The 12751-nt window shown below is 41.4% G+C and overlaps 1 protein-coding gene across 5 annotated transcripts in view; it reads left to right on the top strand.

Moving 5' to 3' along the window:
- The window catches only part of EMCN (endomucin), a 55890-nt gene that overhangs the window by 25753 nt on the left and 17386 nt on the right, over nt 1–12751 (top strand). For all 5 annotated transcript variants that reach the window (XR_003526461.1, XR_003526460.1, XM_027636090.1 and 2 more), the window contains exons 5-7: nt 1152–1274; nt 8386–8418; nt 11755–11823. Coding sequence is in view for 3 of the 5 variants with exons in the window: in XM_027636090.1 (XP_027491891.1) it covers nt 1152–1274; nt 8386–8418; nt 11755–11823 (225 nt within the window). In the remaining 2 variants the exon portion in view is untranslated. The remainder of the gene's footprint in view (nt 1–1151; nt 1275–8385; nt 8419–11754; nt 11824–12751) is intronic.

A 12751-nucleotide genomic window follows, 5' to 3' on the forward strand; every position in this document is an offset into this window, starting at 1 on the left:
CCTTCAGCTCACTCCTTCTTAGCTCACTGATTTTTTGAAGCTTGCCTTTCCAAGGTATTGCACTTAATAAGCAAGAGGGGAAGGGAAAGGCCGAGTTGAAGGTGGGTAGTGGTCAAATAAGGAGCTTATCAGAGGTTTTTCCCCACACAAAGGGTTCTTTGAGGGCCCAGACTGGAAATCAGAGTTTCTGAATAAACTGTGTGATGAAGCATTCCTCAAGATTTACACATTGCATGTGCGTGATGTTGCTCTCTGACTAAAACACGTCTTATAGTCATTTTAATTCCAGTGTTTGAAATTCATATGAAGGGGCACTGAAAACAGCTTACAGCTCAGTCGCATCTCTGATTTATATCAGCAAGGAAGTATAAGGTTACTCTTGGGCACCCCTATGTATTATTCAGTAGGGACTGTCTTGCTTGTTGTTATGCCGAGGTCGGAGTGTAGACGTAGGAATTATCAACAGTACTGGAACAGCTCAAATTATTTCTTGTAGTCATTTGGCAACCTTCAATTCTCTGGGCTCAGGCAGTGCCCTGCACCACAGTCTTGGACTCACCTTAGGCTGCAAATCTTCTGACACGGATGTTCTTGATCTTCTATTGACTGAGTGAGAGCAGAAATAAGACACTTGACTTTTTCATACATTAATTTTCAGGGATATATTATTTCCTAGGCTTTAACAGCCCAGAATTAAATAATTAACTCTGTACTTAATTACAATCCCTAAAATTTCATACAGTATCCCATTATGTGACAGTTGTGGCTGAAGCTTGATTTATTGATTTATTTATTTATCTATTTTCAAATTAAGAACATACAAAGGGCAATAAGTTGAGCTTCTGTCTTCTGCTCATGTTGCTCTTGGTGCAAGACTGTCTAGCTATCTTAGGCTTCCAAGTCAGAGCTCTGAGATGTCTTCTGGCACAGATGTGAGGCTGTTTCTGTTGCTAGGATGTGCTTTAAAGATGCCTCAACTATGCCAGTAGTAGCAACTCCATAGGGATGGTTCATTGCTTGACAAGCAGTTACCAGAAGCTGTAGTGCTTTCCGACCTTAAGTATCTTCTATGATGGTTGGAGCATTTGTCTGAGGGATGGTCCAGAGCCTAAGACAAGTGTATCTTACCTGAACATCTGTCTCATTTCCAGCTACACAAGCAAGTGCAACAGAGTTGCCACAAAATGGGAGTTCAGAAGATTCATCTACTAAGGGATCATCTTATTCTTCTACACTCTCTCCAGAAATAAACACTTCTGCTTCTGGAACCTCAGGTAATCCTTGAAAATGTACACTCTCTTCTTCTATACAAATGATGCAATAATTTTGAATCTTCATTTGATGTTCATAGTTCTGGAATGAGGACCACATCTCCTTATTCATGCAGGGTACACTGTGTCCATGTCATCTAGCCATGAAGTTGTGTCGAGTGATGGGTGAACTTCAAAACATTCAGTTGAGATGCTCAGTGTCATTACAGGAGGATACAAATTACAAGTGATAGTAGTAATCTTTATATATGCCGTATGTGGTCACTGTGTAACGTTGATTGTCAGAGGAGGTCATCAAGATAAATTCCCTCTCTGTAAAGCAGAGAAGGTAAAAGAGAAAACAGCTATAATTTTTACAATTGTTAATAAATCTGGACAGCAAGTTAATGCGTATTACCAATTAAATGATGTTGTTCAAAGTACGACATGGTCACATGCAAAATCAATAACATATTAATTATTCCCAACTCCAGTCTAGTTTTATTGTTTTTCTGGGTTGTTTTGGTACATGGACCTACTAAGAAACACTGTGGTGAATGCAAATGCCAGGTCATATTTGTTTTGCTTCTAGCTGGCTTAACTTTCACATGTTTTGATAAACCACTTATTCAGGTTTTCTTAAGGTTTCTTGAGCCTCCATTTCACTCAGTACTTACTCTCAGCTACATGTGTGTAAATCCAACAAGGACACTGTCATTGTTTGCATATCCTTATTATTATTAATGTTTAACATCCCGCAAGGGATACAAGACCCCTTTTACAACTCTGGATTGTGTTTGTGAGAGATAAGCATGCATGTGTACTGTGATTTTTCCTCATAAAGGATAGGTTTGGATATAAAATGGAGCAATATCATAAGCTCAGTATGCACAGAAATGCCCAGAAGTATGCAAAAAGATATTATAATAAGCATTTTAAGGAAGTTGGGAATTTTTAATTTTTAACCCAAGGCCACTGATTTAGAGAGGATCCTCTGCAATTATTTCAATAAGCCCATTGCCTATAGCGCATATACTGTGACCTGTAGTTTCTTGACTATCCTGTTAGATTTTGTGTCTTTTAGCAGATATGTGCATGTTATAGAAATCTCACCATTGTTATACTGCAATAAAACAGTAAATTATAACTGTTTTGATTCAACAGTCTCTCACACAGGTAAATTCTCCAGATTAAAATTAAATTGTAATACATATGTGACTATGGATCATGTGTATTGAATTATCTGATGCATTGTTTGTGCAATTATATCTTACATGTAAAATTTGTCAAGAAAGTTTTACAACCTTCCTTGGTTGTAAAATACTTGTTTTGCAAAAGTCATCATCTCACACAGCTCACTTTGCAGTAAAACCAATAAATCTTCTTGAGCTCAGAGACTACCCAAGATGCCAGAACTATAATTGCCTGGCTGAGACAGAAAGGACCTACCTATCCAAGGGGAGTCAGCCTAAGTTCTTGGCACAGCCAGTACTCTGGGTGCCCATAAAACTGCCATTTTGAAATCACTTCCTCCCACACCAGGATTTCCACACTGTCACCTTTCCTGTCTCCTCACAGCATCAGCTCCTTGTTTCTTTCTTGCAGCTCATATATCCAAGAAATCCCCTTACTCACCCTGAAGTGCTACGTACTTTATCCCAACTGGTTACACCTTAGAACTATCCTTGCTCCCTTATTCTCTGTATACATTAAAGACTTTAAGAAAAAATGTTTTCATCCCTCCTAAATAGATTTATTCTCCTATGTGCAGTTGCTCAGGGCCAAGAGAAGCCATATGCTGCACCCTAATAACTTTAAAGCCATGCAAGTGTGAAGCCAGTTGTTTCATTCTGTGCTGAGACTAGAAGAAACGCTGACTCTCTCACTGCCATCAGATTATGTATTCCTAGGTCTTTGAAATTTTGCATTCAGAGACTTATACAGGGGCTGGATACCTTTCGTTCACCAGAGCAGGGGCTGGATACCTTTCGTTCACCAGAGCAGAGGCTGGTATGTGCAAAGGTGCTGGGGCTGCAGCCCATAGCTGAAGGTACCTGAGCCACAATTTCTGCAAGGGAGCTCAGGGGAAGACAAATTGATGTGAAATTTATCCACAACAGAACATTTCTATTTGGTATGATCAGCCAAAATAATTCAGCTGGCTAAATATATTTAGTTTTGAGGCCATTTTCCATTTTTAAAAAAAATGCCATTTTAGTGAAAATTTCCTTTCTTGATGCAGAAAAAGAAGAAAGCACATTTTGCAGAGAAATTTCCAATCAACCATATCAAAAGATCAGGGTGTGGGAGGAGTGCTAGAGAGAGAGCTGGAGAGCGACTGAAATGAGTGGGGGAGCCTAGGGAAGAACTTGGAGAAACATCAGAGAACAGTATTGCTGTATTAAAGAAGATTGAAACCAGCAGCCACAAAGGAGAGGTTGCATAGTGTTCACCCAGGCTAGAGAAGGCAATAAGGACTGTTTTTAGCAAAGAGAGCAACCTGCATGTGTGCCATTGACACACACACTTCTCCAAATTTGGCAGTCATATATAATATACCTCCTACTCATTCTCCACTTCCATGGAGGATTTCTTGCTAATATTTAATTTTCTCCTTTTGTTTAATTAATGAAAAATTGGAGATTTAATGGATCAGTCAGAGTCTAAATACACCTGAGAAACAGCAAGTATTGCGGCTTTTCATTCTGCGATCTGAACAACAAAAAAAATCCATAAAGCAGTGTGATCTTCAGTTCACCCAGCAGGGTGGTAAAATTAAATGATCTATTATGATAAACTGTCAGATGAATCAACCTGCTACATCTATTGATATCTTTATTGCGCTCCTCCAATTATAAATCCTACTCACTTGATTCACAGGAGGCATCTCCCTAAGAAAAATTTTTATGAGTAAGACTAGGAGGGTTTGACTCTTTCTGTACACAAACTGTGTAGGAACTCAGGATAGTGATATTAGGTAAAAATTACCCACCGTATCTTCAGCTCCTTCACTAAGAGAGAGACACAAAAATAGAAGTTTCTGGGAGATGGCAAACACAGAAAAGCCTCAGTTAACCCTATTACAAATCTATAGTATGGTCAGGGCAAGAAGGGTTTTTTCAAGTTTTTAATTTTGCTTTGATTTATATTGTGGTATCCCCTCTGAGTAATCAACCATATTTATTCATTTGTTTTGCCAGTGAACACAGTTGCATGTGGCTGCACTCCAAAAAGCAGAAGTAGCACACTGCAGGGTATCCAGGCTGCTTAGGTAGCAGTTGTTGGAGAGCAGAGCGGGGAGAATTTAGTTATTGGTCTCTTTCTCCATCTGTCAAGCTTCTCACTAGCACTGAACTGACTCAGGCAGGTAATTTCAAATCAGACCATGGTCACATGCCAAATTTTTATCCTTACCCTCCTTACTGCACAACAAGGAACTCAGCACAGACAGTGTTGCCCACCTCATTTTTCATGATGAATCTGGAAATCTTCCCAGATTATTTATGCAGAGGACGTAACTTGGAGCACCAAAGGATGTGGTAAGGATGTGCTCTGGACAGGCAGCTACAGCAACTACAGTAACTATGTTAGCGAGTGAAATGCCCCTTCTCCTTCTATCCTCTTTCTGTAGAACAGCAGAATGTGAGCCCTCACCAAAAAGGGCACTGGATGGTTATTTAACAAATGCAAACTGAAAGCACCTGTTTAGTCAGTCCAACAAGCACAGATTTGTTTGTGTGGCAGGACTGAGCAATCTCTGAACAGAGGGTGAACTAGCACCTTTCTTGCATACTGGAGGCAGGAAGAGAGGGAGAGAAAGGCATGAGATTTTAATCTTTCATGATTTTAATTTTTCATGATCTAGTAGAACTGGGTGAGATATCTTCGGGAAAGATGCTTGTAGTTCTACTGTGTGTAGATGTGTGCATGTGTGCAGTTGTTAAAAAATAACAGAGGCTCAGGAAAGGAGGGCAGGGGGCTGCTGTCATGTTTCCTGCCTGAGCTAATTTCTGCAGTCTGCTTTTTATTGAAGCGGCAAGGCCTGGCCAGGACAGCAAAGTGGTTTTTGCTTGTGCCAGTGGGTACATTGTCACCCAAACCTTCTTGAATGCAGAGCCTAATGTCACTGGCATTCACCTTTAACAAACTCTTAAGTCTTTGAGGTGAACTTGGATATCGGTCTTGGGCTTGACATGCTGTTTCTATGTATTTATTTGTTTTAATTTGAGCCAAGACAGTTCACCTTGTTTCTAAGAGTGAAGTTAAGCGGAAATCTATGACTACGTTGTAGTCTTGGAGATCTTTTATAGGAAAGCTCCACAGACTTGGAAAAGGTTTGAAGTTTCATAGAGAACTGACCTAGTTGTAAGACTTGACAAGGTCTTCTGCCCTCCTCCAGGAATACACACACACACAAAGCCTTACAGTTTGCTTGTTTGACCACTGATGCATGATCACATGGTATTTTTTTCCATGGGATCCCACTCCTTATAGGCTGAACAAAAGGCAGTATTCTGATAACAAGCAATCATATCATATTTGGATATTTCCTTAATGCCAGGTATGTGTCCTGCTGCGTTCTGTACTTCATGTTTTTCCAAACCTCCTTTGACATATGATTTATTAATTTCCTGAAAGCTTTTCCTTGGTCTTGTTGGTAATGTATAAACATTACCTAATGAATCAGCACAAAGATCCTCTCTGAGCAAGGTGACATTGCTTTTGGCAGATGGATTGATGAGATAACAAAAAGCTTAGGAAAAAAGTATCCTCTGCATTCTAGGAAGTCAGGGTGAGGTAACTATAGCTTCAGGATACTTAGCATTACAAATATTTAGTAAGTTCAAGAAGAGCTCTTACTCTTACTGCTGACTTTTAAGTACTTGGCTTTTCCTCCTAAACATGCTTTTCATGAATGTTTGTGATGAAAATGCAGTTAAAGTTCTGTCACATAAATCATTAGCAAAAGCAGTTATTTTCATCCCAGTGGCTGAAGTGATCCGTGTTTTTAATTGAGCGTAGAGAGGAAGAAAAACAAGAGCAGCATTCTAGTTTTCAAAGAGTACATTCATAGCAGTAGAATAATGTGTGTTACAGCTCTGGTGGTAGGAGCTGTCTTTGTGCAAATCATTAGTCCATGCACAGAAAGTGCAGCGAGGGCACAAGAGTAGATTTGTACTCCCTAGAGACCCTGATTTGGAGAAGGAGCACTGCAACCCAGGGCACTCAGGGGAGAGGCTTAATGCCTGCCCAGAGTCAGAGCTGCCTCCATGAGGCTCCCTCCCTCTGTGGTCCCCCAGCCTGGCACAGCTGGGACATGGAAGACATGCTGGTGGGTCATGTCCTTCCATGGAGCTCTCAGGAGAGGATCAGATGCACCCCATTCCCCACAAATGCACCAGCAGCAGTGAACTCTGAACAGATCCAACTAGGAGGACTTTTATAGTGTCCTCTAGCCTAGAGAAAGGCAACCAAATGCTATGAGTCGGTGCTGGTCCATGGCAGCTAAACATGAGTCTGCAGTGTGCCCAGGTGGCCAAAAAGGCCAGTGGCATCCTGCCCTGTGTCAAAAATAGTGTGTCCAGCAGGACCAGAGAAGTGATTGTTACTCTGTACTCATCAGTGGTGAGGCCACACCTTGAATTCTGTGTGCAGTTTTGTGCCACTCACTACAGAAAAGACATTGAAGTGCTGGAGCGTGTTGAGAGAAAGCCAACTAAGCTGGTGAAAGGTCTGGAGAGTGACATACGAGGAGGGGCTGAGGGACCTGGTGTTGCTTAGCCTGGAGAAAAGGAGGATCAGGGGAGACCTTATCGCTCTCTACAGTTATCCGAAAGGAGTCGTAGCCAGGTGGGGGTCAGCCTCCTCTTCCAGGCAACCAGAGGTAGGACAAGAGGACACAGCCTCAGGCTGTGCCAGGGGAGGTTCAGGTTGGACATCAGGAAGAATTTCTTCATAGAAAGGTTTGTCAAGCACTGGAATGGGCTGCCCAGGGAGGTGCTGGAGTCACCATCCCTGGAGGTGTAGGAGAAACGACTAGGCGTGGCACTTAATGCTATGGTGTAGATGACAAAGTGGAGATCGGTCAAAGGTTGGGCTCAATGACCTTGGAGGTTTTTTCCAGCCTAAATGATTCTGTAGTTTATAGCTCAAAATAAATAATGAGTGGCTGCTGAGGATATATAGCGCCTGAGATAATTTTTCCCCTGGTAGCCCCAGTAATCCAGTGTGAAATGTTTCACCATGTGGGCAGAGTGTCAGTCGCTTGTCCCTGGTAAAACACAGTCTGTCTTGTACAAGCTGATAAAGGTTTTGCTTCTAGTTCACACAGGTGAACATTCTCAAAGACACAGATGAGTCAGGTGCTCGTCTCCCTTTGACTTGAAGAGATTTAATGTGATGTAATAAAAATCACTATGGGAGTGATGGTTGTTTGTGGCTAGGCTACAAATGTGAGGCATTCAGAGCCGCCCTTTATTTCCAAGCCTGCTACAGTCTAGACACACAAAAGCAGCAGCATGCTAACAAAAAGCTAACAGAAAATGAGCATTGTGCACAAAAAACTTGTGAAGTGGCTGGAGGAAGCTGACAATAGTGGGCCAGTAAGCATTGTGCCCAGTGCTCTGCAAGGTCAATTTCTTCCTCATTACCAATGTCTCTTACTCCTGCTGCTCGGCAGTCTGCTAGACAAAAGCACCAAGATAATAAATGAAGATTTGTTTTTAAAGGGTTTTGTGACACTTGAAGACGTGTCTCAATTAGGCATTTGACTTTCTTTTATTAAAACACTTATTTGTCAGTTAAATGTCAGCTATTCACTCACAGGCACTTATTTGGTTTTGGCAGGAGGAGGTTTTTTTTTTAATGTATCAATTAATTCAGGATTTTCTTCTCTTGAGCAGAAAAACAACCTAGCATAGGCTGGGCTTTTGATTCTGCTCCTATCTATGAGATGTTTGCAGACTTTAACAGCTTCGATTTTCTGGGCTTAGGAACTGTGTTAGTATGTCCATTCTGGGGCAGCATTTGTTGTGGGGTTACTGAGCATGTTGCTAGAGTCTGATGGTTTGCATGATGTGAAGACTTGGGACATCTAGAACGACACTAATAACCTATTCCTTCTGTTTTATTGCAGGCCTTCCCGTGAGCTCTCCAACGGAATCAACAAGTAAGAGTGATAGAAGAGTTTACTCTATGCACACTGATGAAAATGCTGGTATGGAGTGGGAGAGGGACAGCCTGGGGAAAGGAAATGTTCAGGAAACAAGGAGGCTCTAGAGGAAGAATGAATCTGAGGCATAATACAGAGAAGGAGAAGAGTGGTGTTCGACTTGTAGCACCGAGTAACTTTACTGTGATTTCAGCAGTATACTATGTCAGATTAGCAGATACTGGAAAGAAAACAGGGTGGGAGCACAAAAAAAAATCAGGGCTGGTGTACTGCAGGATGCAAGGGGAAGCTGATATAAATAGAGTGTTTACCAAGGAGCTTGTTCTTGTCAGTGGCTCTTGTTCCTTGTCCTGTAGTTAGAAGCAGCAAATCCCAGAGTAAGGCAAGTTTCCTGTACTAATGAACCTGTATTGTCTTATTTTCCTTTCTCCGCGCTTGTCAGGAAACAGTCTTTTCTGTACTGGTCCCTGCAGTTCTTGCTGCTGCTGCTGCTGCTGCTGCCAGCAAAATCTTGTCCCTCCTGTTACCATGATGGATGTACTTCTCCAATTAATTGTTATTCTGATCCCAGGTCATTCCATAACTGGAAAATACCTTCCAGATCAGGGAAAGTAGACAGGATGGGCTAGCTTGTGAGAATCTAGTGAAAGACGTGGAGAAATGAGCTAAAGGTTTTAGTTCATGAATCTATTTCATTCAGTAATGTTTCTTTTTAGCTGTTGTATTACTTATTGATGGTCTCAAGTATTTAAAATACCAAGCTACTGGATTTTTCTTTCCTGTGTTACTCACACCTTGGTCAATTGACAGATAAGCAGGAAAATAGCCAGTGGATTTCAATCCTCAGTTGTTCTCCTGAGGAGATGCACAAATCTCCCGTACAAATGCAGGGATACACACTCATGTTTTTCAGTGTAATTTGTTTCTGTTGACATTTTCAGTCAGTATCCAGGGTAACTCATTGCTGTGATAATTGCCTGCTTGCCCTCCATATCATGTAGTATACCAGATAAGATAGCAAAAAGGGCAGTAGTATTTCCATGGGAAATCTAAAGCAGTCACATGGAATTATGAATTCATAGGAATTATTTTAGTTACTTGATGATGGCTCAGTTTCCATCCTTATATTATCACCCCTCAGCAGACAGGCACCATGGAAAAGAGAACTTCTGCTTTAAAGAAACAGAGATAAAGGTCTTGGACAATGGTTGTTTCCTACTATAGCATCAAAAGGTCTCAGCTGTGGCTGTATTATTTAGGCACTACACAAGCACTTAGTAAGTGATGGTGGTTTCTGTCTATGGCCAGACAAATGAGGGGGAGAGAATGGGCGGGAGAGGGAAATCCAGGAAACCCATTTTTTAATAGTGGGCCTGAGTTTAAAATCAGTGCAGCAAGGAAGAGGGAGCCCTACATGGCTGGGACAAACAAACCTTGTTTGTTACTGTCTTAGTTTAAGAAGATTACAACTTAGAAATTAAGAAACTTCAGGTGGAAGTGTGGAAAAGGAAGAGAAACAGCTTTTTATTAACAAAATCTGAATAAGCAACAAATGGTGCAATCAAAAACTTTCAGAAGAAACAAAACAAAGTCCCAATTCCCCAGGTGGGAGGGAGAAACCCGCGGCAACGCAGGGAGTGGGGAGAAGACAGGACTGTCCCGGCGGTTCAAAAGCTGCTCGCAGTCACGTGTGCTCGCAGCCAACAATTAAAAAAGTCCTTTTTTTCCCACGGGCAGCCTTTGAAAGCAGAATACCTTGCTCTGAGATGGGTCTGTCTCTCTCTCTGTGTCATTCTCCGCCAGGTGTCCCTAGGGGAAAAAGAAAACTTCCTCTCCGGAAAAGAAAAATAGGTGTCTGAAACCAGGCTCTCACTCTCTCTGGTCTGTGGACAAAAAAAAAACCAAAAGCCCCGGAACCACCGACTTCTAGCCATCCCTGCAGCAACCTCCGTTTCCCGAGAGCACTCCCCTGCTCTTGTGCTGCCCAGTGCATGTGGCTTCACTCCACCCCCCTCCCCATCCTGGAAGAAACAGAAGGGGGGGGTGGCATTTGGGAAAAAGTTCCAACATATCTTTTCAAACCTATGACAACTGATATAATCCTGCAGACTAGAGGTAGAATTACTGCCTGTACAACAGCTTCTGTAAAAATGGGGACGTCTTTCAAAGGAAGTAAAACAAAATTGTATTCTAGACCTCAAAATTGCCATGGGAAATTGGTTTTAATGACTCAGTTAACTTCATAGCTTCCACCCAACAATTTGAGCCCTATTGTGTTCTTTGGGAGAGGAACCGTGCATCCCTACAGATGCAGATTGTGAGTAGGTACCTGAACAGTGGAGCCTCCAACAAAACCTCAGTGGCTGCTACCATGTTCTCACTATTTATATATGGAGCTATAGTCTCTTGCTGGGCCCACTTCTTAACAGGCCACCTTCCCCACATGCCTTTGTTTGAGAGCCATTTCTGATATTTAAACAGGCAATGGAAATGTCCAGCTGGTCGGCTTCTTCAGTGGCAAGAAGTACATGTCTACTCAAGCCTCTGTCCAACATGGAATACAATCCCATGTGCTATGTAATGTAACTATGGAAACACAAATGTTTGCATTTTCTATTTTCTCTCTGGAAGTTCAGTGATTGTTTTTTTCACAGACTGTGTGCAACAAGGTAATAAATATTTTGGGGTTTTGATACCTGACTCAAATTCGGATTAGCACCTGGAGGTAGAAATTAATTCCTTTATACCCAGACCTAAAAAATGTCCCAGAGGCTCACAGAAGTCATTGCTCTCTCCAGATGCGGCAGAGAAAGCATGCACATCCTTTTATAACAACTCTCAAGAAACTTGCTATCTACTAATATTGCACCTCTTTAGACTTCTTCATCTACTATTAACACTTTTTAAAAAAATTTTTTATTAGCAGTGAGTGAAATATTTTGGTCTTTCTTCTTTTGGAGCGAGGTTTAATTTTCACTCTCTTTCTTGTTTTTTATTTATCAAGAGTTCTCTTCTAATACTGAACAGTACCATAAGCTCATAAAAGTGAAAAAGCTTGTAGCTTGTAACCTGTAAGTGGACCAGCAGATGATCCTAGGGAGAACTGCAATCATGTAAAGTGCGTGTTTCTTCTAGGCCACACTAGATAAACTTTTCCACCCTACTTGCCAAGTTATCCGAGAAGAGAGTTATTGCGAAAAAATATAGATGTGAAGCACTGAGTGGCTCCAGAACTGGGGACACAAAAGTTCTTTTAGGAGGGTAATTTTTCAGGGTGAGTTGTTTGTGACTTCTGGCAATACATGAAAGGCACTATTTCTTTTGCACGTCTAGCTTCTGGCAGTCGTGGAAGCAGTCCTGGAGAAGATGAGAAAGGGACGGGGAGTGATATCCACTATTCTAGTGAGTATTCCTACTTTATTGTCCAGCTTTTGAGTTTTCGGTTGATCAGTTTTGCTTTTGGTGAGTGATTGGAGTAGCAGACAAATGAAACTGGCATTTTTATTTTCAGCCTTACCTGATGTAGGCCCTATTATAAACCAAATTTAAATGCCTATTATAAAACTCCTCTCAAAGAGAAACAGATCTTAACAAGTTGAGATTGATCTCACTGTAGAGCAGCACAATTATGCCCAAGGACTGATTCAAAGTGGTAAAATTGAAAAAAAAAGTGAACAATCATCCCCTGTGAGAGAAGACATAAAGAAACATATGAAAAAGTTGCACATGTACATGTTGTACATATTATATGAATGTATTGGTATGAATGTATTATATGAATATATTTTTTATATTGTCACGGTAGAGGAGGTCTACAAGGCAGTCTTCTGCAGACTCTTTAAGCACTTGATATTTGCATGATGCATGTTACTTAATATTTTATTTTAGTATTATGCATCTCTGGGGCAAGGGTGTTGCTGCAGACCTGCTATTTCCTACCTGGGGTACTGGCTTAGGAAAACAAGTTTGATGTTTGTCCACTGTAAACTTGTCTCTGTGTTCTCCCTCTGGTTTCACAGATGCACACACACTCCTGTATTAATATTAAGTACTAATTGCATCAAGAGACATGGAAGATGCCACCTCTAAACATCAGGCCAGCATGATGGCTGATGCTGTGGAAGGCTGTGGAAGGCAGCCTCCCCCCAAAACAAGGCTTAGGCCAGCATGCGGGAGAGTGCCTGCTAAATTTGAAAGTGTCTGGTTGCTGCTAGAAAAAAAGATAAATGGGGAGAAGCTGGGCTTATATATTTCCCCAGGAAAGCTTCTCTTCATTACATAATTCTTCCGTTTTTGCTTCTTGGCTGGGAAACACCTGTCAGGAAATGGC

This window comes from Corapipo altera, unplaced genomic scaffold (genome assembly GCF_003945725.1).
Source record: "Corapipo altera isolate COAL_440 unplaced genomic scaffold, ASM394572v1 22b, whole genome shotgun sequence".
NCBI classification, from domain to species: Eukaryota; Metazoa; Chordata; class Aves; order Passeriformes; family Pipridae; genus Corapipo; species Corapipo altera.